Raw genomic sequence first — 24,899 nt, 5'->3', positions numbered from 1 at the left:
GTCAGGGCATTCCACACTTGGATGGCAGTGTTGTAGAACGTGGGTGGTACCAGATCGCTCTTGCTTCCTTCAGTATTGTGGCTGTGGGTGTCGCTCACTTTTTTGAGGTATAGTTAGTCAGGTACGGGTACGCGGGTATACGGGTGCTGAGGGCATAGAGAAAGCAAAGCGCTGCATTTACAATTTTAAATGTCAATACCAATTTCATAATTTCAATTGCTTAGCTCTGCTTTCTACCCGGAGCCAACCTAGACTATCAAAATGGGTTGAGACAGCCGCGTCTCTGAGGAATCTGTTGGGGAGATTGTTATTGTCACTGTACTTTTAGTCAGTTTTCACAGGTTTAAATAAGAAAGCATCTTTTTGAGCCCCTAATTTCTCATAGTGAGCTTCGAGGTGATCATAACCGTATGCAGGGGGAGTGTTCATGGTGTCATACAGTACTGACGTCACGTGGCCATGTTTTGTTGATGGTGGCATCAGCATGACATCAGGGCTCCGCCCGCCCTCCCAATTTTAATATAGGATGTTTATATTATTATTATTATTATTATATATTTTATATTTTTAATTCTAAATCAATTATCTAGGTTATTTTCATTCCTCTATTGTAGGCATAGGCGGAGTTGATTGTAGGTGGTTATTTTACAAATAGTAAATGTTACATACAGACAATCAGTATAGTCACGTTACATTCGGTTCTGTAATTAAAAATGTATTATACATTATCCAGAAGCAGCAGGCCAATCAATTTGATTTATTGTCTTTTATTGAATACTTTATTAACAGTTTGCCAAGAAAGCACTATATGGCTTAACAGTTTGGAGTACAGTACATGTCAAGCACAACTCAATACAAAACTGTTAACTGTGGACGACACCCTAAGCATTACACTTCACACTTGTAAGGAGGAGGTAAAAAGGAAAAGAAAAACATATACAGTGAGGGGGAAAGGGGGTGGGTGGGGGATTCAGATTTTACGGGGGCCAGTTTCGCACCCGTTCTGTGAAAGCCAAGGAGAATTAACATCTGGCAGGCGGCTGGCAGGCAGCTGTACACAAATGGGCAACGCATGAAGATATGATTGGCCAAATCCAGAACAGATGTTACAGCTCAACCAATCAGTTGTGTCAGCGGCGACCTGCTATCCAATGAAACATGTGTGCGTTTTTAGCGTCACATGTGAGTGGAAATGGGCGGTTTGAGGGTGGGGTGTGTGTGTGTGACTGACTCAGGGAAATATAGCAGCTTTTAACACCGTGTACCTGGAGATCTGAGTTCACTGGTGAGTCTAAATCAGTCCAACCATATGCGATTTGTCTCGAAAACGTCCATTATGTTGTGTAATACTTGTTGCATTATTTTCCGAGAGTGGAGTCGTGCTAGTTCACGAGTTCTGTGGTTGGGTTGTGCTGTTGTGTAGTAGTAGCTCTCTGTCAAAGTATGGACCTATAATGACAGCTTCGGTTACAGTGGACAGTGGTCCCTCTCAGATCATGTCCGGGTCTCAGGAGTTAAATCACTGACTTGCTTTGGCTGATTTATTCTGGCCGACACTGACAGTCACATTTGATTTGATCATGCTGAGCCAACCAGTTTCTCTCATCGCTAGCTAAGCTAACGTAAGCTAACAGGGCTAATGGCTGGTGAAGAGGCATTCAAAATTGTTATGGTTTAGAGCTAGATGCACGCAAAGTTGTCGCTGTTCAAATTAAAACCGATATGTACTGTAAACACATTTTCTTTTCATCATGTTTTGTTCTGCATCACAGATGGAGCTCTCAGTCTCAGACAGTGCTTGCGTGTCAACAATAAACTTCGAGGAGTTGTTTCCTTGTTGCTTTTAATCTAACATATGGGCTTTAGATTAGAAATTCATTCGTGCCTGCCTGGTGGTTGTGAATGTGAAGAAAACTGAGATGACGTTCGATCCAAAGTCAATTGGTGTTCATAGTCCCTTAATGATTAATCTATCATTCACAATATAGTTAATCTATCTTAAATACTTAAAATCTTGGGGTCCAGACCACAGCTCACTCGCATCACAAGGCTCTAACATTGTAAACCTTTGTCCTATAGGCTCATACCTCATACAGAGGCTTATATAGATTATTAAAACCATATGCTTCTGTTTAGAGAGTGTGATTCGATATTGCATATATACTTATAAGTTTGTGACCTGCTGTCAGCATGTGTACGTTTGCAGACTTTGCACGTCTTATTCATGTGAAAAATCTGAACAGGCCTACACACATTCTGAAAGCAGAATTCCGCACCCACCCCTGCCCAGGTGCTGCCTTCAGGCAGACCATTGAGAATGCCAAAGTGCAGAGAATTACAAGAATCATTCCAGACAGCATATTAAATAGCAACAAGTGGTACTACATTATATTAGTATATGATTGGGAAGTGGCAACTAAGTTATTATGGTAACTGCCTAGTTTTAATGGTCAAGAGGTGCACGCACAGCCAAAAATTCCAACGGGTGCAGGATCCAAAAAAAGACGGAAAGGAGAGAGGAGATCTGCACACCGTTTTAAAATCTCCCAAAGTAATTTATTGAAGACAGAGTGGACAAAGAAATACAACGTTTCGGCCTATAACTGTTATCGTACAGCACGACTGTGTCAAAAAAACGACTTTCTGTCCTTGACAGCCCATACACCAAACATCAAAGTCCATTAAAGTCCATTAAACGACGCTAAACTCACTTTGCCGTTTGCTGCTCGATTTGACACTCACTTTATGCATGTGCATATGCCCTCTAAATAATCACAGACTGCACTGTCCCTCCCTCCAGGGTATGACACACATACACAAGGCTGTCCATCCGTTGTATGGGATTTATTTTACACTAGCCAATTTTCTCTTCCATTTGATTTGGCTGAAACCAATAAGCCATGCATGCAACTATTGCCTCATAGTTGATCATCTGTGCATGTAAAAAAAAGTTAGTTACACCCTCCCCACACCTACACCCTGTACACTTACACCCTCACAAGGCACATTAGATCAACAGCTGCAGGACTTGACACTGTTGTCGAGTCCTGTTGATCTCATTTGTCTTGTTCATGTCTTGCTGACTATGCACGACTATGCTTCATGCATGCATGTGTGTGCCGCACACAAACAGACCGAGAGAAAGCAGCACCACCACCTAAACATACTAAAAGTGTCAATATTCTGTACTGTACACCTATGACGTGTGCACAATGCGCATGCTTCCAAATGCACCAATCGGAGAGAGAGAGAGAGAGAGAGAGAGAGAGAGACGCACAGAGACACGTATGGCACGTGGGGAGTATACATGAGAAGGACAGAAGAGATACGTCCTGCTCTTAAGAAACACGTCTGCTTAACACCAACACACTATTACTAACAAGTAATTATTATGACAACATGCTAATAATGCGCGTGAACACATGCATGCACGCTGGACACAGCTCTAGACAGGGCTCTAGACACCGTTTAATGAATAATTATGTAAATGTAAACCACTTAAGCCCTATTACTTCTTGACTGGGGTACCCTTGGGGTCTAACGGTCTATACATTGTCCCCTCTACACCAAATCTCTTTGCAGAGTTGCTTATTATGAGATGCAGCCCAGAATAGGCTACGTCTACATAAAATGCTATCTAAGTTACATAAGTTGAGCATTTGCATACGCCTGTAAGGTTGTCGAGGCTGGGGCAAGTGCTACAGGCAAAGATGTAGTCTGAAGAGGTGGTTTTCAGACTACGGTGGAAGATTGGGAGTGAGTCTGCAGTTCTGATTGCAATGGGAAGTACAGTACATTCCAAAGTTTTGGAGCCAGAAGGGAGAAGAGTTTGGAACGTGTGGAACGTGTAAATGTACTTCCCTGCATTGCCTGATCTGAGCACACACCGCACGGGAGGGTTTGTAGGGTTCGATGATCCGATTTGCAAGATACAATATGGGGGTGCCATACATTTGGTTGCTTTGAAGGCCAGCATCAGAGTTTTGTACCCTGTGCGGGCAGCAACCGGGAGAGACATGTGAGAATTTTGGCTGGTTGAAGACCAAGCGAGCCACCTCATAGCTGTCAATGTTATTTTGCATGGCTGTGTTGTTGAACTTACACACGGCTTAACGTCGAAAGTTACACGACTGACCCACCCAGGGGATGGCAATAATAATACTAATGATCGTAGTCTTACCATGCAACATGAAAACCCCTGTCGGGTGGTCGTTAAAAGTAGATTTCTCCGTCTGTCATTTCCTCGTATTTCTAGCCTACTGCAGGCCTGGTTGACTAGATTTAGCAGCAAAGGGCCGTCGGGATCGGGAGTCGAACCCGCAGCACACCGTCAGGCTGGCTCAGCAGCCTAGGTGCCCAGACGGTTGAGCATAACGTCCGGGCCAACTTCAGTGTTTCTAAAGTACATACAGGCCACAATTCTGGGTTTAAGTTAAGTGCTCAGATGGTTACATCATTCTATTTCCAGTTCTCACCACAGTTACCTTCCCCGTTCCCCCAACACAATGTACGTACTACAGTACGTAAAGTTCACTTTGAAGCACGAAAAAAAACGAAAAAAAAAAAAAAAAAAATCCCGTCAGCAAATTATGCAACCAAGGTTCATGTTTTAGGTTGTAATTAGAGAAAGTAAAAGATGAGATAGTGATTTCTTTTTTTATTATTTACTATGTGTCAAACTGACATATTGAGCCTATGCCACGCAGTGTGGCTTTCCCCCAGTAGGCTACCTTCATGTTCAGTAGATCCTTGTGATATTTTGTGGCCAGATATAATTTCTTGGTGTCTATAACATTTTGTACAAAACATTACATATTTAGCCCCATGCTCGAATGCCCCTGCCCCCCTGTCAAAAACAGCTAAAGTCCTTAAAACAAAAGAAAGCAGCAAATGAAAAAAAACTTAACACTCATCTTTTACTTTCTCTTATAACAATCTAAAACATGAACCTTGGTTGAAAAAAAACTAAAGTTGTCCTTTAAAAATAGCCTGTGCTGTGTAATATATACGTAACTAGTAGATATTATGTTATATGTACGGTTTGTGTCACTTTTGGAATTGAAAAGACTTGCTAGTTTGCTTTGGGAGTCGGGAGTGTACTTCATTGTACAATGCATTCATACAGCCTTACAAACCTAATGCACTGACAAGCATTAATTCATTGGCAATGGCAGTTGTGGCACTTGTGTTATTGACTCATTGATTGATCATGCATTTGTTGTGCGATTTGGCTCACCATCACCTGATGTAGTGAGGAGCACATTTGACCTGGCTTTGACCACATGTTTCCATATCTTGTTGTTCTAGAGCAGAGCAGAGTAGAGTAGACTGGTTACTCTCAGTTGTGGTACTGCATTCAGGATCCCAGGCCTAAACTCATCATTGATTAGGCTAGTACTCTGGGTAATGGAGTAATGGACTGCTTCGGGGAACGCCTGTATGTCTGCCTGTATGCTTGTGTGTAGAAGCTACATGTAACACACAAATTGACACAATCGCTGATAGCTCACAAACCTACCACAATATTTAAACACATGATACGCATGCATGCATGCATGCATGCACGTACACACACACACACACACATACATACACAACACCTTGTATATCAAGACTAAACATTTACACTGTGTATGTATACTAATGCATGTAAAATAGATATATGCGTGCAGGGCAATATGCACAAGCACGTATGAATACACAGAATATGGATATATTTTTTAATTACATAAGAACCAGGCACACAGCACAGAAGCACCTCAGTGGGTGCTTACTGCTTATTCTTTCAAGCCCAACACACACCGTCTGTGAAGCGGCACAGTATTGCCGCAACACCCACAGGACGCGGCGCGCTACCGTGCGGCTGGCCAGCCACGCCCACGGATTCCCGGATGGAAGCCGTGCGGCAACGCCTGGAAAATAGAACAGCGGCGTATCGGAGCGCCAGGCGAGGCGTGAACGCGCATCTGACGCCACCGGTGTGGGATAGGTTCATTGAAAATAACGGAGGCGGCTGTTTTGACGCGCAGCGTTCACAGACGGCGTTCACAGACGGAAGTTGTGCCTACTGAGTAGCAAAATCCTATCTGATTGCATTAAACAACGTTAAACTCACTTTATGCATGCGCAATTTGAAACTACCAAAAACTAATAATTGTGTCTTCATGTACATGATGTACAGTACATAAGATAGTCTTGCATATTGAAACTAGTATGACTTCTATGAGGGACTTGGCATTCATTTAATAGTATTAAAATAATACTGGGGGGAAGGGGGTCCAAGTTCATATGCCGGGGCCCGGAGGCCGAGGGTCAAAGGCATCGTGACATTCATCAACTGAAATGATGGAGTTGGAATTTCTTATGCTGTGTATGAAAACACATACATCATACATGGGCAACTGGGGGCCGCGGCCCGCAGGTTAATATATATTATTGATTTCAGCTAATTACTAGTATTAAAATGTTATTGTCTTTTTTATGTCCAATGTATGTATAATAGTTCATAAAGTCAATATAACTATAACTAAATGCATTTGAAATTAAATAAAAAGGTTACTTTTCCAATTCATAAATAGCAAACAAAATATTCAGGATTTAAATTCAAATATAGCAAAAATAGATAATCTACAAGCTTAAAATGCTTCGTACTGCTACGATTTCTACGATTTTTTTCTAAATCCTATCCGTGCTAATGTACTGTCTGCACTGCAAGACAAAGTATCAGAAGTTGCACACATTTTAGTTTTTACCAACGAGCCCCTGGCCCCTTTGGTCTTTTTCATATTTTAGCATTGTACAACATTAAATAATAGGCAATAGTTTTTTAATTAATCTAAATAAAAACAATACTCTTAATGTCATAGGGAAAAAGCATTGTGATTTATCTATTCAAATTTTATTCCAAAATTCACCCCCTTTAGTAATCACAGCCTTTGAATATATGTCTGTCAGATTTGCAGTTGCACATCTGGAGATTTCAATTATTGATCATTCTTTGTACAGTTGTTTAACTAAAATTGTTGCACTTCCAAATTGGACGGAGAGTGGAGACTGTTCATTTAATCACAGTTTTTAAGTCCTGCAACACATTCTGACCATGCAGGCTCTGACTTTGCTCTCCAGGATATTGACCTTTTTGAACTGGCTTAGTGGCTTTTGTTTTGTGTCATTGTTCTGCTGGAAGATAGACTACCTTTAATCCCAAGGCATTGTTCTGTTGCAGACAGAGATGTTTTCTTCAACCTGGCATCCTTATTTTGGACAAGCCCACAGCGACACATTGTAACTGCCTATTTTCAACGTGTGACAACATTGTACAGCGAAGTACAAATTAGGGCTCAAGTTGTTAACTTTTACAAGAGTTGCCTTGGGTCATTGTGGCTTCCTTGACCCGTACTCTACTTGCCCTCTCACTGAATTGTTGGAGTACAGCCTGTTCTAGGCAGATTTACAATTATTATTATTTTATCCAGTAATTTTATCCAGACATTACAGGTACTTTCCTGTATGTTGGTACTTTTCAAGCCCCTTTATCAAACATACTCTTGGATTTGAACATTGCTTTATGCTGTAGTTTTAAGTACTGTAGATTATTTTATCTTCTATATATTATATATATATAATATTTATAATCATTTTGCATTTATTCTGTTAATATAGATACTATAGACTACAGTATTTCTGTTAGCGGCCAGTGATAAAAAGCATAAAGTCTGGTGATTCAGTGCTGTAAAACAATAACGTTTGAAAAACATCTGGAAGAGGGGGGGGGGGGGGGTACTGCCATTTTGATAGGTCTTCTGCTCTTTGCCATGCAGGCAGTTGGACAGATACACATTTAGATACACGATTGAATTATACAGCTAACAGCTACATAGTAAATGCTTCGACTGCAGGAATGAATATGTGAGGTCAGAGAGGTGGCCTTTGGCATCAGTCCAATTCTTATCACTCTGACAAATGATAAGCCTTCTTTTCCTGGCATGTCCTCTTTAGATGCAAAGGAACCACTGATTGCCGCCCATTGTTTTGAGAGAGAAACTGGACTGGCTGCATCTTTCAATCACAGAAAAACTCCTCAGATTGTCTGAGAGGCTGCATTCATTAAGGGGATTTTCACTTTTTAGCATATACTGCCTAACAACTTGAATATTAATAGGATTTTCTCTTAATTTTTTTCTGACTGGACCTGGCTAGGCTATAGTGGACATCTTCAGTTAACAAACAATACTAATCAATCAATCGTATTTGTTGTACTATATTATATTCTATAGAGATCGGTGAACAGGCAGCCGCCCCCATCGGTGTCACGTGAACAGGGTGCAGCAACGTCACTAGACTGGCTGAGATTTGTGAAGAATAAGCAGGGAGAGAACAAGCCCGAGGTGCGGCACTTTTCTTAGCCTCGCATCGTTCCTTTTTTTCAGCCAGAGGAGGTGAACAGAATAATCTGTTCCAATATTTTAGAGACCCAAATGCCTGGTCCCACCCAAGCACTTTCCCCAAATGGAGAGAATAACAACGACATCGTCCCGGTCCTCCCGGACAACGGATCCAACATCATTCCTTACAGAAAAAACACAGTGCGAGGAGAGCGCGCCTACAGGTAAACCGTTGTAATGCCGCATTTGTTGTGGTGGGCTCATAGAAACGGCTTTCATTTAGAATTAAAGATGCTGCAAAAAAAAAGGAACGGCGCGTTTTTAAACCGTTTTATTTCATATACAGCCTATTACAGGCGATGCAACAACACTGACTGACTGGCTGACAGCAGACTGGGGGAATAACCCCCATGTCTGCTCTCAGAGAGCTCTGGTCTTATCAGTGGAGCTACTATGGCGCAAATCGCCCCAAGGCCCTTCCAAGAAACACCCCATGGCTGATATAAAAATCGGAATTATGCTTAATAAATGGCATTTTGTCGAGTACAGCCGTAGACCCACACCGCACTGAAGACGAGTTTTCCCCCGCGGTGCTCAGACAGGGAGCTTGTCAAAAATGTCCTGCGAAAACACAGCCGCCCCTCTCTGCTCTGCTAGAATATTTTCATCATGACATGTCATGTTTGATGCTGATCATGTGTTGCGGGTGAATGTATTGCAGACAGTCGTATTGTCACACGTAAAACCCCCCATTTTAATAAGTTGCTCATGATCGGTTTCCTGTGTGTAAATCGTTCCCAGGCAATTCTGCACAGCCCGTACGCCGCTATAATGCGTCCCTGCATGGCTAACAAAGCTAACAGACATCCGCTTTGTTGACATGATACCCACTGTCCCAGTTTCCTTCCCAAGAAGTCACTATGGAGGCTCTATGACATATCTTTAATGATAATAATCACGGTTTGTTATACAAAATCCCACCCTGCCTGCACCACCTATAAGCTTTGGGAAGCTTTTGTTCTTGAGAGTGGAATAATGATTTTTAGGCATGATGTAATTACAGACTACAGCACATATTTAGTTAATGTAATCTAATCCAATCAAGTACAGATGTGTAGGTTTTTTGCTATCCAGCTTTCCCCGTTTACTGTTGAGAGCATTTGCCTGTAGCTGTACATGACTGAATCACCTTTTTCCAGTTTAAAGACTGACATTTCTAAATAATATATTCTGGAATTCCTGCAGACCTTTTTCCAATTTAAGTGAAAAGTATGTTTAGCCTACCTTTCAATGGATTATTTCCCTGTGCTTTATGCACGATTATGCTTTCATAATTGGCCTATTCAAGTATCACCCATAGCTTTACATTTTCTACAGTACTTGACTGTTGACATCATCATGCTTCACATAAATAAACCAGCTGTGGGAAAAGACAAAGAAGCATATTGAAATAACATTGACACAACATTAGGTTTGACCTTTTGGTTGAAATAATTGAAATATTCTATCCTACCAAACTATATTTAGAGTAGACTCAAGTTGTTGAAATACTGTGGGATATTATAATTGTTCATTGGAAGGATTGCAGCACATTTCAGAGTTGTTCCAATTGAGACTTTGCTCCTTGCTTGATGTCTGAACCACAATAACTCACTATTGATTGATTGAATACTTTTTAGTCAGACATGTAAACAGCATGTGCTATAGTAAGACATTAAGCTGAAAGGATAACGCAAACAAAGTCCTGGGGACTTGTTTCCATTGTGGTCCTATGTATTTAGCTCAATTATCATAGTTCGTAATGGTGGTATTGACTTTTCGGACACTATATTGGTCTGGAATTTTGACTAATTCTTTAGGACATACATGGTCAACTGGCGGCCCTCACTCCGTTAACTCGGTTAATATTGGAATACTGATATATTATTGATTTCAGCTGTTACAATTCCAAACATGCAAACATGACCTGCTTTAATTACGTCGGTCTATAGTAGCTTTAATGACTATTACAATGTTTTTTTGTCTTGTTTTTATGTCCAATGTATTTGCATTTAAGTTCATGAGGTTAACATAAGTATAACTAAATGCTTTTGAAATTAAATACAAATGTTACATTTCAGGATTCCAATTCAAAAATAGCAAAAAATATCATTCAGGATTTCAATTAAAATTCAAAAAAAGAAATCGCAGCATCTGCCATTTTTGCTACGAGAGTATATGCAATGTGGCCCTCTGGAGTGAGTGTGGAACCATAGGCCCTCTCCAGCTTCAACGTTGCCCACCCCTGCTTTAGGCTGTGTATGCACAGATGCTTGTTTTTGTCAATAATAGTACAGTTAACCCTATAGTACTTAAAGTTCACAAAGCGTTGTGATACTCATTTTTGCCTAAAGGTTTGCCTATTATCACATGCAGAGTAGGGATGCTAGTGTTCATGTTCTGAACCAAGAACATTATTTTGTGATGTTTCTTTTTTCAGCTGGGGGATGGCGGTCAATGTATATTCTACCTCAATAACCCAGGAGACTATGAGCAGGCATGACATCACTGCCTGGGTAAACGATCTTCTCTGTCTGAACTACACTAAAGTGGAGCAGCTCTCCTCAGGTATAAATCAAACTTCTTCCTTCAAAACAAAACACAAACGTGCTCACGGCTTCCTCTTTCTCTTGTCCTACCAGCTCTGCAATCCTACAAGTTTTGAGGAATGCTTTAGTTCTGTTTTCTTTTTGTCACTAACATAACAACAGTGATGTTGGTTCTTTAACATGGGTATGTTAAAAGCAGCCTAAAAAACATCTGCACCTTCCTCTTGGAGAGGTTAGGAATCTATAAATAAGATGTAGAGTTTGTCACATCTCTGTCTAGTAAACGGCAACAGTGTTAAGTCATGAGTCTAGTGAAAGTAAATAATACCAATTCCTCTACGCGTTTTCACTATATTTGACTTTTGATGGGTTATTTATGGCCCCCGCCCAACCACACGTGATACTGGAGATACTGCAGACTTGATGGTTATTTGAATTTAATTCGTAAAACTACACTATAATTTCTCCAGGGACTATTTTCTGGAAGAGATATTTGTTGTTGTCAAATATGTTGTGAATGACAGTTGAAAAAACAAACAAAAAACAACAAAATCTAAAGTAAAGTCAATGCTTATAACATGAAAGAAATGCCGGTATGGACCTTTTCAATAACTGGTCTATAGCTATTGCAGTTATATCTTTTTCCCCCCCTTGCCATTGTAGGAGCTGCCTACTGCCAGTTTATGGACATGCTCTTCCCTGGCTGCATCAGCCTTAAGAAGGTCAAGTTCCAAGCCAAACTGGAGCACGAGTACATTCATAACTTTAAAGTGCTGCAGGCATCGTTCAAAAGGATGAATGTTGATAAGGTGGGTTTGCTTAATGCTAACGCTACAGTGTTTGTAATGGCTTCACCTTCGTGTTGTTTTTCTAAATGTGCTTGACTTGGCACACACACAAATTAAACACGGCGATGTCTTTGTATTATTTTAACTGAGGTTTTCCCCTCCCCCTCCTCGTCTTCTAATCAGATTATTCCTGTGGAGAAGCTAGTTAAAGGCAGATTTCAGGACAATCTCGACTTCATTCAGTGGTTTAAGAAGTTCTTTGACGCCAACTACGACGGTAAGGAGTATGACCCTCTTCAAGCCAGACAGGGTCAGGATGCCATTCCTCCACCAGATCCTGGCGAGCAGATCTTCAACCTGCCAAAGAAGTCCCACCATGCAGCAAGCTCCCCTACCGCAGGTAAGATGAATGCCACATGGACAATGGAAAGTAATGGCTCTAGGGGTCCTCAGCAGGCGGTCCATGACCGGACCGCGGCACACCTCTCTGTGGACCCTGGGCAAATTAGAGGAAAAAAGAGGGGGGGGAAAAGCCACCGCGAGTTGAATTCTCCGCTGAGATGTCGAGCAACGCAGCGCTCTGAATGTGGACCGACCCATACACAACCATTCAACAGTCAGAGTCAGAGGGGGACGGGGAATGAATGAATGCGTGCCGTGTGTATGGTGGCAGACGCATGCATTGCTGCAAAAATAATGTAGAAAAGCTCAGTGTTCACTCAAAATGACGTGCGTTTTGGGTAAGCACCAGCCATTCTCTGATGTAGTAATAAAATAATAATACCAAATCCCACTCTCAGATTCCACTGCAACAAATGTTCTGTTCAGTTCAGTTCAGTTTTATTTTCGTAAGGAGGACATACAGTTCATACATAGCACACATAGTCCAATGTACTGTATTACTGGCTGGTGTCCAAACAGCTTTGTGATGGAATACAAAATGCAGAATGCATTTCCCTATTATTGGATGAGTCCACTGACACCACTGTTGCTGGTGTTTGTGAGGTATTATCCATCCATCCATTTTCAACCGCTAATCCGTAGGTATTATGATGAGGCAAAGGGTGAGTTTAGGATTGTTAAACCTCAGTGGACAAAGTCTTGGTATAGTCAAATGTGCTATTTCTCTTTAAAGAGGCTATTTATCTTATTAAGCAGGCACAACAATACCTCTCCTAATTATTTGCTGTGGCTATTTGGAGGTGAATATATTTCAAAGAAAAAAAATATTCTCATTCTCTACACCCCAGAGGGGACCCGATTTGTATAAGCTTGATTTGACTGTACTAACAGGCTGTACTAAACAGGCATAAGCGTTTCTAGGGGAGGGGGGGCAGCCCTGTGGGGCCCTATGTGGCCCGCGACGCGCAATTGTATTTGCGCGTGCGCATGGGACCGGACCATGGTCTTATTCAAAAATTGTGGACCTTCAGCATTTCTAGTTGAGTACCCCTGCTTCTAGGCTAACATGCTATTCGTAATATACATAATGTATAAGTGAAAAGTTGTGAATATTGTTGTGTTCTATGAATTTTTGCACTTGAACTGAACACCAGGACATAACTAATTAATTGATTCATAATTATTATTAAAACTTTTTCAGTGTCAGGTGTGGCACGCTACGAGCTTGTAGATCTGCTATTTTTGAAGAATCGTTAAAATGTGCCTCAAATCTTTGAATTATATTCTTTCAGAGCGAAAAAACTAAAATCTTTGCTTCTACTTGGACACTCATGCATGAAGGAAGCATGAGTTCAAGTTGTGGGATAAAAATTCCCCACTGATATAGAAACATGAGGTTTTTGCAAGAAAACTGTCAGGATTTAGAAGACATTTGTAGAATCGTCCTATTCTATGCTCATCAGCTCAATCACTGACCATAACCTGTTTATGCTGCAGGAGTCTCTAGAGCAAGTGCTGCTACTACACCCAAGTCTTCAACACCGTCATCTAGACCGTCCTCGGCCAAAAAGATCCCTGCAGCAACACCTCCTGCGAAAGGAGAGAAGGAACTGGAAGCTCAGGTCACACTGCTTAATGATCAGGTACAGGCACGCAATCATTTACATAGATTTGTGTACCTTGAAGGCATGACGGGTATTTGGCAAAAATGTAGCATTTACATTTTTAACAGCTTTTGTCCTTAAAAGAAAACGCAGGGTGCTGATGATGTGTATAGGTGTCTTTTGGTACTTTTTAAAGATGGAGTGCCATGATTTTTTCCCCACCCTAAAACATGATCATCAGGTCTTATTGGAGGAAGAAGTTTTTCAAAAAAAATTACAGTATTTGTTAAAATGTCGTTTTTATGTGGGCACCCCCACCAGTTCATTCAGTATGCCTGGTTTGCCTGGTGGGTGGTGATGGGTGGTGGTCCACCTGAACTGAAGCCGCACCCACAACTGTAGTTGTATGATAAAGGTGGAGGGGTTAGGGGAGGGGCTGATAATGTGATCATGTGTCACTATATTACTGCTTTTTTCATGGCACGTTTGACTGTCAAGGGTTCAGCCTCCAGGAAGAAACCCTAAATACAAAGAGAATACACCATTGCACATAAAAACGACTCCAGGGTGCTTTTCAGAGATAAAATCTGCCCCATCTGCTTGCTTGGCACTCTAGCGTCTTTATTTTGACAAGCTCTGGCAGCATCATAAGTGTTAACCCATTCTGGGCGGGAACACCTTTTGGTGTTTTAAGCATTATGTTAAACTTTAGCTATTGAAAAATAGCAGATCTACAAGCTCGTAGATTAGATCTGCTATTTTGAAATCGTGAAAATGTGGCGCAAATCATTGAATATATATATATATATATATATATATATATATGCTTTCAGAGCGAACTTGTTTAACTCAAATATTAGCTTCTGGGGGTCCCTGGAACAACATATTTTCAGATGGGGGTCGGCAGCCAATTACATGTCATTTCTGGGGTCCTTGACATGAAATATTGATCACCACTGATCTAGAATCATAGGTATTTCAGAAAACTGTCTGGTCTAAATGGGTTAAGGCAAGGCAAGTTTATTTGTGTCTTACATTTCAATAACAAGACAGTTCAAACAAAGTGCTTCACACAAAAACAGTAAGCATTAGAAAGGTCCACAGCTTTGATTTGAAAGAACGGACGGTTGTGGCAGATCTGCAGTTTGTTCCAGGTACTTTCTGCGGTGCATAAAAACTGAACACTGCTTTTCCACGTTAGCTCTGACTCTGGGTTCAGTAAAGTATCCTTTTATAAACTAACTGTAGTATTCTGAAATATATATAGTTGACGGACTGGGAGTGTAGTTAAATATCTGAGAACTGGAGTGATATGTCTACTTTCTGGGTATTGGTACGAACTCGAGCAGCAGCATTCTGAATCAACTGCAGCTGTTTAAGATTAAATATTAATGCCAAATGAGTTGCATCCGCCTTTTGTAAAGCTGATGTGATGGTATCAGTTTCAGTGCTGAGCAATGCTTCTATGCATCGTCCGACTCGATACAAAGCATATGCAATTTCACTGCCTGCTATGTTGGCTAACGTTGCCTGCTGTATTGTTCCGCATGTGACAAAACATTGTGTAGTTGAATATTGATGCATTATGTTAATGATCTTGTTTTGTAGGTGAACACATTAAAGCTTGCATTGGAAGGAGTGGAGAAGGAGAGAGACTTTTATTTCAGCAAGCTGCGAGAGGTGGAGACGCTGTGCCAGGATCAGGGTGAAGAGACCGCCCCGTTTGTGGAGCAGTTAATGGAGATCCTCTACTCTGCAGACGAACAGGTCAGTGTCCAAACCTCCTGATTGATCCAATCAACCTCCTGATTGATCCAATCAACCCCTGACTAAAGACGTTGTGAAATGGTTAAAGGCGTAGTGAAATGAAAAAATAAGTTTTTCACACTTGGACCATATCCGTGGTCATCATATGGGCATACCTAACAATGGATGCCAAAGAAATGGGTGAATTCTCATTTTTGTGTGTTTTTCTTTTTTATATTAAAAGTCCATCAAAATATATTTTTAATTACTTCCTGAAAACGTGCTGCGTGATGACATGTAGAGATACACATCAATGAAAATGAAGCTCACCAGTTTGTTTCCCATGCTTCTCCACACAGCTGGTTTTCATTCAAGATGACATCCAAACAGTGTATTACTTGTTTTAAACTTAATCATCACGCTAAAATATGTATATAGGTTGTGTACAGGTTAGAAATAATCCGCTGACTTGTCCTCATGTCTCCCTGTCACTTTCTTTGGTTCAGAAACATCAGAGCCAGCGTTTGAAGCTAAAACTTCAAAATAGAATGTCCACCATTTCCGTTGCCCTACACCTTCAATTTGGGCATTTTATTTTGAAGTTTCAGCTCTGCTCTACCAGTTTACTGCTATGTGGCTTATTTCTAACCTATAATGTTTCACATACATACAGTACATATTTTAGCGCGATGATTAAGTTTAAAACGAGTAATACACTGTCTGGATGTCACCTTGAATGAGATAAAAAACGAAGTGTTCACACCTGCAGTGAAGCGAAGTCAGGAAGCGAAGTGAAACCCCTGTTTTTTGGTGAAGTAGAATGAGGTTATTTGTTGCGGATCAGGATTCGAATGAGCCTTCACACCTGCCAAACGAAGCACTTTCCGACAATACGCAGCAGGATTCGTTTTAATCGCAGTATACTGTAGCATGCTGGTGTGAATGCGACATAATCTTAACACACTATGGCAGTTGAGGCCAGTTTGGTTGCTGATTAGATAAGTTGGCACTGGGGCTGTTAGTGTTAACCGATATTAAAAAGAAATGGTTTGAATTGAAAAAAGATTGATTGAAATATTTATTTATATTGTTTGCAGAATTACAGTACATTTCAAGCACAACTCGATACAAAGACTATTAACTGTGAGTGGACGACCCAATAAAGCATTACACTTGTTTACAAGAGGGTCCACCTTGTTCAATTCATCAAAACATTTATAGACGTACAAATAGACACTTCTATATAGCCAGAGAACAGAACAGGAATTCATCATAAGGGAGGTAAAAAGGGAAAAGAAACATATACAGTGAGGGGAAAAAGGGTTGAGGGGCCTTGCGCGAGACTCTAGCACCGAGCTAGAGGGTAGCACGGGTCCATAAATTGGACCCGAAGCGTGAGTGGTGATATCTGAACCTAACCGGTACGGAGCCGAGAAACATTCTAATTTGCTGCGCCCGCCCAGAAACTGCCCCGTGGAAGGATTAGATCCAGTCCGAAACTGAGCCGAGAAGGATTGGACGGTTTGGACCCCTAAATAGATTTGGACACATAGTGTGTCCTCTGCTATATTATGCTTATTTTCACCATGACATGAGAGATGAGACTGCTCGTCTATGAGCGACGTTACCCAAGCCTCTTCGAGGCAGCGGAGCGGAGGGTTGCATAATATTAGTGCATTTAGCAGCACCGACATTCTTTGCCGGAGCCGTCGAAAATCGCAAAACAAAACTGTCCCACATTGCTCAATTTGATTTGTAGTTTGCTTTGCGTTTCATGGGGGCCGCCATGATTGCATTAATATAGCCGGCGGTGTGATTGTGTGTGTGTGCGTGCGCTGTCGGGATTGGGGTCAGAGGGAGGCAGGGAGAGAGAGAGAGAGGGCTCGGATCGTCATGTTTCCTTTTCGGGTAACTGCATTTCTTCAGACGCCCCGAAAGAGACAATTTGGAATGGATCCTACCCTCCCTACACGAGGGACAAGTCAATATTATGGGCCCGAAACGGCTCGGTTCTCTTCTCGGATATTCGGTTCCGGGTGGAGCCGTGCTACCCTCTACTTTGAGCACCTGTGATCTTACGCAGCAGCAAGATTGCATCAGCCTGAGCTCTAAGCAAGTCAAACTCTTAGTACGATGGTGTCTTATGCCGAATGCGCATCATGTAGCGCAGCACGTTGTTGGTCCTGTAGATTTGCCCTCCCTTGCTGTGAACACACAGACTCAACAGAGCAGCACACAACCCGACTCACTCTGTACAGTATATCGATAAACAGCTGAAAGCGATCCAACAGTTTACAACCACAGACTCGACCGAAAGCATGTCTTGGGTTTCTGTACAGTATGTACAGTATTGGCTTTGTCCGCGGCGTAAACGTCTTTAAATAAATACTTTCTGAAAAGTCTATGAGGAAGAGAGAGAGAGAGAGAGAGAGAGAGATGTGCTAATTACAATGTGGAGCATGCGTTCATGTGAGAGACAGAGAGAGGGGGGAGAGAGAGGGAGGGAATCGAGGGATAGAGAATAGCACATACTTGTGAGAGAGAGAGTGTTGTCTGTTAATCCCACACGGTAACTCTGTCATTTCTCAACCGTTCCGGACGCCGGGCGGCCGTGGGTCTGAGTTGCACCACTTAGTTCACACGGGTGTGATTTTTGTGTTCATGATGAGAGCGTTGTTATCACTCCACTCAACCACCTTAATTACTGTGTTGCTGCAGTCCAGGATTGCTGGAACTACCTAGGAAGGAAATCAAAACTGTATAATCTGAGTACTTTAGAATGTATTGGTCTGGTGTGTGTCAGTGCAACATCCAGACAGACATTCCTCAGTACAACAGCTATCAGTATAAAGGGTGAAAAGTATAGCTGGGCTTACACAACCCTGGGGATCACCAACATTAGTCGTTAGGGATGGAGCTTGTTCATTTTTATTGATAACTAGCACCTTATCGATCAGGCTTATCGAGCCCGGTTCTTATCGAGCACCCTATCGAGCATTTTCTATTATTTTGTGGAAAGACGGGCGACAATACATTTTGAACAGCACCAGTATCTCTTACTAGTTTCATAACAGACAAAAGGCAATTTACCTATATACCGATAAGATCATATTAAAGAAACTGTTAACTGGTTAATATGTGTACCTTAACTTTAAAAGCGTAATTTTGTTTACATGGTTGGACGGTGTCAATACACTTTTAGACTGACATGTTTGTGCCAGCATGGATGATTACATTTATTTCTTGATCGCCTCTTGTCTTGATTGTTTAAACATGATGACGTCATGAGCCACTATGCTCGATAACAGGCTTGATAATCACAAAGCCTATTGATAACGGGTACTCAATAAACTTGTTATCGGTTATTGAGCTGCATCCCTATTAGTAGTTAATGCTGAGGAGAGGGCTTTGTTCACTTTCACCCTCTGTTCCAGGGTGACACTTTGACACTAGTATATCAGACTATTGAAAGCTGACACTAGTATATCAGACTGTATTGAAAGCTGAAGAAAAGTCTAAGAACAGCACTCTTGCATGATTCTTATTAGACAGATCTAGGTGTTTTGTAATTAAGTGGACCAGTGTAACAACGAACAACCGCATCCTCTGTACCGCAACCCTTTTTGTTTTTATAAGCAAACTGACAGGAGTCGAATTTGTCTTGAAGATGTAATGGTATTCGGTATAAGTGATTTCATAATCACTAAAGTTCGAGCTATGGGTCTATAATAATCCTTATGTTCTTTTGGACATTGGATTTTGGGGACGTGTTCAGTTTCTGTGTGGAGTTTGCATGTTCTCTCCGTGTCCCCTAGGGTAGTTAGGTACCCTCACAAAAAACATGCTGTAATCCTGGTCTCTATACTGCCTCCCCCTGGCCAGCCGGGGCACGTGATGGAGGGGAAAGGAACTGGTTGGAATAACGTTTTCCTTCCATGCACTACACTACGTTCTACCCCTGTCAGGTGAAAAGAAGCGGCTTGGACGCTCATGCATTGAAGGAAGCATGAGGTCAGTCCGTTGCTCTCCCTGGTTGGCGGATGGAGTGTAGAGAGCCCAGGATTACAGTAGATAATTGAAACTGGGTGAAGAAAAGAAAATGGGTTACAAAATCGTGGGATGAAAAATAGAAATATTCTGCACTTGAAAAACACTGCACTCGTCCGGCACATTAGCTGAAACACTTTCCTTGGTTTATATCCTCTTCAGTGATTCTGTCTGAGGGGGGCAGGTGTTACAGCCTTCAGTGCACTTTGAGAAATTGTCTAATGATTAAAATCTGGCAAAGAAGGTATTTAGGTCATTAGCAAAGTCAAGTTCATTATCTTGTCACAATAGGTTTAGTTGGGGATGACATTCCTTTCATGGATTTCATAGTGTCACACTCCTTTTTGGGATTATTGGCATTAAACGCGTCCTCTAGAGCAGAGACAGTCGCGAGACATGGCCAAAGCATTTCCGGGGGTCCCCAGCCAAAAACGTTGAGAACCCCTGCTCTAGAGAGTCTTAATCTAGACGCGGTCTATGTGCCAATTTTACCTGCCTCATTTTGGCAGCTAGCAGATTCATGGTGCATGCGTCGCAGATCATGATACGCAACTGTCGGCTATTGTGTGTTGTTGGCCGTCTAGCCGTCATAGCTAGGGGGATCACAAGGAGGGGGTCCTCCTTGTCAGCTGACAAAATTACATAACGTCAACAACATTCCCAAACACATGTAGGCTCTCTACCTGTCCACCTCCCCCCCACACACACAGGCACAGCCAGTTGAGAGGACTAACACTAAGCAACAGACTGTCTGTCAAACCAACTCCAGGATAGTAACATTAGCAGAAAGGTTGTTATTTTAAGAGCGAAATGTCCCGCAATATGAATACCTTGGGTGGTGGTCTGGTCGGGTAGTTCATGGTGCACTGTCCAACGTGTAAGTGACGCGTGGCATGCGCAAAAAACCAAAACCGACATACAAGCTATATCAACGCACTGCCTTATGGCTGCGTAGCTTGTAGATCTGTTCTTTTGGGCACATAGGGGCACGACGGAGACACCAGCGCAAAATGAAACCGATAATCCGTCCTAGTGTATGCGCTTAGTTCACGTTGTGAGTCTGGAACTGTCAATGTTGTTGTGCGCTCTTTCCTTATTTATATCTGTCACCGCAGTGACAGTGAGGCTGAAGGTATTATGCTGGTACTTTACGCAGAGTGTAAACACATTTAACCAACAGAGAAGAAGACATGCTGCTCTTTTGTTTTATAATGTCACATTAGAGCGATACATTTCTGGTAAGAATTTAGGGAAGACAGCAGTCATCTCTTTGTATATAGAGCGTCGCAGTCCCGCCCCCTACCAGGGCCCAGGAAATGATTCTCCGTTCATTTTCCTCATAGAATTTTCAAAAAGTATTTATTTAAAGACCTTTTAAGCGTCATACAAAGCCAACTCTTGTCGTGACAAATCATGACGACAAACAAAAGATTTTGGGATGAACAAAGAATTAGAAGAAAAAACGGCAGGTTACAACACTTTTTTTGTAATTATTTGTTTGGTCCAAAATATTGTGTTTATTGTCATGATTTGTCACAACTCGAGTTGGCTTTATCCGCAGCGTAACCGTCTTTAAATAAATGTCTATGGGAAGAAAAAAATGTCTATGGGAAAAATGCATTGGGAATCATTTCCTGGGCCTGGCGTCGTCATGACAGGGGGCGGGACTGCGACGCTCTATAGTGGTTTTTAAGTGTTACAGCATCAATCCTGAATTGGGAACACGTGTCACCAATTGATGTCCAAGATTTGTCACAGAAAGTCCTGTTTTGGTATGATTGATTGATCATTTATTTATTTTCGTGTCCTGCACACAAAGTACCCAATCCTCATGGGTTTATAAGACACCATTTCACATTTGCGTTGACAGCATGTTTACAATATTCATAATCCATTGCATTACAGCCCAGAGTTATACAGAGTACTATGTCTTCTCTCCCAAGCTTGACAAATAAAATTTGCCACAACAAAAGTCCCTTTGGCAAAACATATCTACATTTTTTCATAATCATTTAACTCTAGGAAATCCACACAAATGGAAGACATCTCTTATCTCATCATATTTAGGGCAATAAAACAAAAACTGAACCTCGCTTTCAATTTCACCAAGTTCACAGAACAAGCAATATCTCTCTTCTTCAGGAGTGGCATTAAACCTGCCAGACTCCAGTGCTAATGGTAATGGTAATGTAGCTGACCGTATTTGTGCACAGAGAGATCGGTTGTCTTTTATTTGAATTAAGGCAGTTGGTTCGCAGCTTAGGTTTATACCATAAACCTATGTATAACACCTTGTAAAGTTAAGGTGGTGGTCATCTCAAGTTATAATACAGTAGATCACATAGTTGTATTTGAAACAACAAGCATATTGAGCATATTGACTTCTATACCCCCAAACAAATCAGTATGTTTAAACCGGTCCGGGAGTGTTTTTATTCAAGCAATAACCCAGCAGTAACATTATTGTTTTGAAGAAGAGCAGCAAAAAGTTTTGCTTGATGCTTACCTACCAGCTTTTAAAGCCGGTGGCTCTTCCCTTCCACGCGTGACTGTGCTTAATTTTATTAGACATTTCTGGGAGAAATTTCTCTCACCCTCCGTTGCGTACAGTATGTCTTCTTGCGGCGATTACGTTCGACTCGGCAAGGCACTTTTTTAGCGGATAAGCCTCTTGAGAAGATGCATCATCTCGTTTTCGAGGGGGTCCTCAAAAACGTGGCATTTGCATACAGTATTTACTGGATGGAATGGAACCTATAGAGAAGCACTTATTAAGAATGTGATTACGGTACATTGAATGTCTATTGCTGCAAGAAAAAACCCAAGTAAAGGTCCCTGCACACAGTTTTATGGAATTTTTAGCAGCGTTTTTCCGCCGGTTTTCAGAAAAAAATCATTCAGTCTGCAAGGACCCATTTAGACCTGAGGACGATTGTAACAGTTTTCTGAAAAACCTGTTTCTATGTCAGTCGTTCTCAAACATTTTCATGTCAAGGACCCCCAAAATTATATGTAATTGGCCGCCGACCCCCATCTGAAAATATGTTGTTCCAGTGACCTGGAAAGAATATATATATCCAAAGCTTTGCACTACATTTTCACGAAAAGAAAACAAAAGCAGACCTACTAGCTCGTACCGTGGCACTCTGTGTGAGCTTCTAGATCTGCTATTTTTTTTTATACAATGCTTAAAACACCAAAAGGGGTCCCCGCCCTGAATGGATTCATTGTGGTATTCTTCTATATGCTTGTTTAACCATTTAATGTGTGTTATCATTTCAGGAAGGAGCAGCGGAACTGGCAGAAGGTGACGTGGACGAGGCGGAGCAGCAAGTCCAAGACGAGGTACCAGACGACCAACAGGAACAGGATGAATACTGACTGTTGTCGTCAACAACTACCCACCCGTTTTTATTTCGTGAGAACTGTCAAAAAAGGATTTTAAGTTTTTCCTCATGGTTTACTTTTCTTTTTTTGTTCTCTTGAAGACTGAGCACATGAAGCCACCTCATGACAAGAATCACCCTCATTTTTTTTTTACCCCTCTACTCTGCTCAATATTCTGTGTTTTTGTGACCGTTGATGAAAATGCTGTGGCAGGTTCGCTCACTTCGCTGTTACTGCCTCCACTAGCAGACAAGCTCAGACCATCACAGACGTTTCTCTAAGGACTGTGTGGGTGAAAGGTCAGTTCACATCCTAGATGTGTGTGGAAATGCTGAAGTCCAGACAGGTACTTCTTACCTGTCAGCACAAGTGTTAATTTGTCAGCTTCTCTCCCTTCGTTCTTTTTTTTTCTTTTTTCTTTTTATTCTACATACTGTATCTATCATATTAATCACAAGAATGCAATAAGCAAAGCCCTGGAAGGGCCCTTAGTAGCTCTTATCTAACCTCCTTCCATACGTTGCACTGACATTTGATCTGTATTGGACAATCTGTCCATAGACCCTCACCATATTTATTAAGCCTTAGGCATAGTGTAAGAAACTGCATTGCATCCTCATGAAGTGAGACAATACAGTCATTGAAATATGAATGAAAAGTAGTAGTGTAAATGCCAACTACAAATGTGTCATGACTATCTTCCCAATTCACATTTCTGATAATCGGTGTGCTCGATGTGCTTTTCATGTAAGATTATGGTGCGTTTCAGTGAAAGAGTTCGACTTTGGTTCCCCCAAAACATGGGAAAACGGAGAACCATTTTATTTGTGGAGTAGTCTTACAGGAACTTTTATTTTTTATTTAATTTTTTACTTCCAACTGAAAACTATATCCACCTTCACTTATTCAGTGAAAATCCAGTATTGTTTTGTTTCAAATAATTTTTGAACCACCAAACGTATGGGAGATGCGAGTCAGTTCACTGAGTAATTTGACATGCTATATTCCAGTACATACTTTGTATAATGTTGCATTTACTACGATTGAAATCGGAAGTGCAGCATATTGCTTTAGTCATATATTGTGTAAATGAAAAGGAATGTAAACATGTACTGTCAATAATTATGAATAGTAAATGTTTTTTCATGTCCCACTCATTATGCATTCCCCAAAATGTGTTGCATGTTTGCATTTTATTTGTGAATAACTTGACCTGCTTTTTACATATTTAATAAAAAATAAACTATGTTAAGTGAGCTTTTGTATGTTTAACCTGCTGTTTGAAAGATGTTGAGATTCGGATGAATTTGCTGTAATAAAAACATTTCACGTTTCAGTCCAAGGGAGTGGTTCCATAAATTGTTGGCACATTAACGTGAACCCGTATGGTTAATAACTCAAACTTAGTGATGCCTTGCGTTTCTGTCAGTTATGCATGGTCATTTTTATTTTTATTTAGGATTGATTGAGTGGTCAGTGGTACGATTATACAATGTGTGTGCTTGTTTTGTTTACTAGAAAAATAGGGCACTTTGTAAAATAAACAGTAGTACCGTAACTGTGATTAAAATTACCATTCCAACGAGCGTCCATGGCTCAGACACAGCTGCTCTTATATTTGTAGTAAAAGTACCAATGTTTTGATTGAAGTAACGGTTTGCACCATAATAGTCCACTTGCCAGAATGTGAACCCAGGCATGTTGAGTACACACCAAAGTTTTATGTTAGAAATAATGAGTATGGGTCCCCAGCATGTATGCCAGAGAAATGTTGAGTATGGGTCCCCAGCATGTATGCCAGAGAAATGTTGAGTATGGGTCCCCAGCATGTAAGCCAGAGAAATGTTGAGTATGGGTCCCCAGCATGTAAGCGAGAGAAATGTTGAGTATGGGTCCCCAGCATGTATGCCAGAGAAATGTTGAGTATGGGTCCCCAGCATGTATGCCAGAGAA

General features: G+C 41.3%; 1 protein-coding gene across 2 annotated transcripts; it reads left to right on the top strand.

Annotated features, from left to right (window-relative positions):
- Positions 1 to 1,203: 1,203 nt before the first annotated feature.
- Positions 1,204 to 24,282, top strand: mapre2 (microtubule-associated protein, RP/EB family, member 2). Of its 2 annotated transcripts, XM_080777657.1 has the most exons (8): positions 1,255 to 1,285; positions 8,430 to 8,608; positions 10,864 to 10,991; positions 11,636 to 11,781; positions 11,944 to 12,160; positions 13,660 to 13,805; positions 15,375 to 15,533; positions 22,842 to 24,282. In XM_080777657.1, exons 2-8 carry the CDS (start codon positions 8,478 to 8,480, stop codon positions 22,938 to 22,940), a joined length of 1,026 nt encoding a protein of 341 aa, XP_080633783.1. In that variant the 5' UTR covers positions 1,255 to 1,285; positions 8,430 to 8,477; the 3' UTR covers positions 22,941 to 24,282. The 2 variants fall into 2 exon arrangements, with proteins under 2 accessions (XP_080633784.1, XP_080633783.1); XM_080777658.1 differs by lacking the exon at positions 8,430 to 8,608 and having other exon boundaries at positions 1,204 to 1,285.
- Positions 24,283 to 24,899: the final 617 nt, after the last annotated feature.

The sequence above is a fragment of the Protomyctophum bolini genome (genome assembly GCF_963924005.1).
Source record: "Protomyctophum bolini genome assembly, chromosome: 12".
NCBI lineage: Eukaryota > Metazoa > Chordata > Actinopteri > Myctophiformes > Myctophidae > Protomyctophum > Protomyctophum bolini.
Note: the sequence above shows the minus strand (reverse complement) of the source record. Positions and strands in the feature narration are given on the sequence as shown.

Coding starts and splice junctions, on each gene's coding strand:
- mapre2 (XM_080777657.1), top strand. CDS start 8,478: ATGCCTGGTCCCACCCAAGCACTTTCCCCAAATGGAGAGAATAACAAC. Junction 11,782..11,943: donor AAAGGATGAATGTTGATAAG/GTGGGTTTGCTT, acceptor TCTTCTAATCAG/ATTATTCCTGTGGAGAAGCT. Junction 15,534..22,841: donor TCTACTCTGCAGACGAACAG/GTCAGTGTCCAA, acceptor TTATCATTTCAG/GAAGGAGCAGCGGAACTGGC.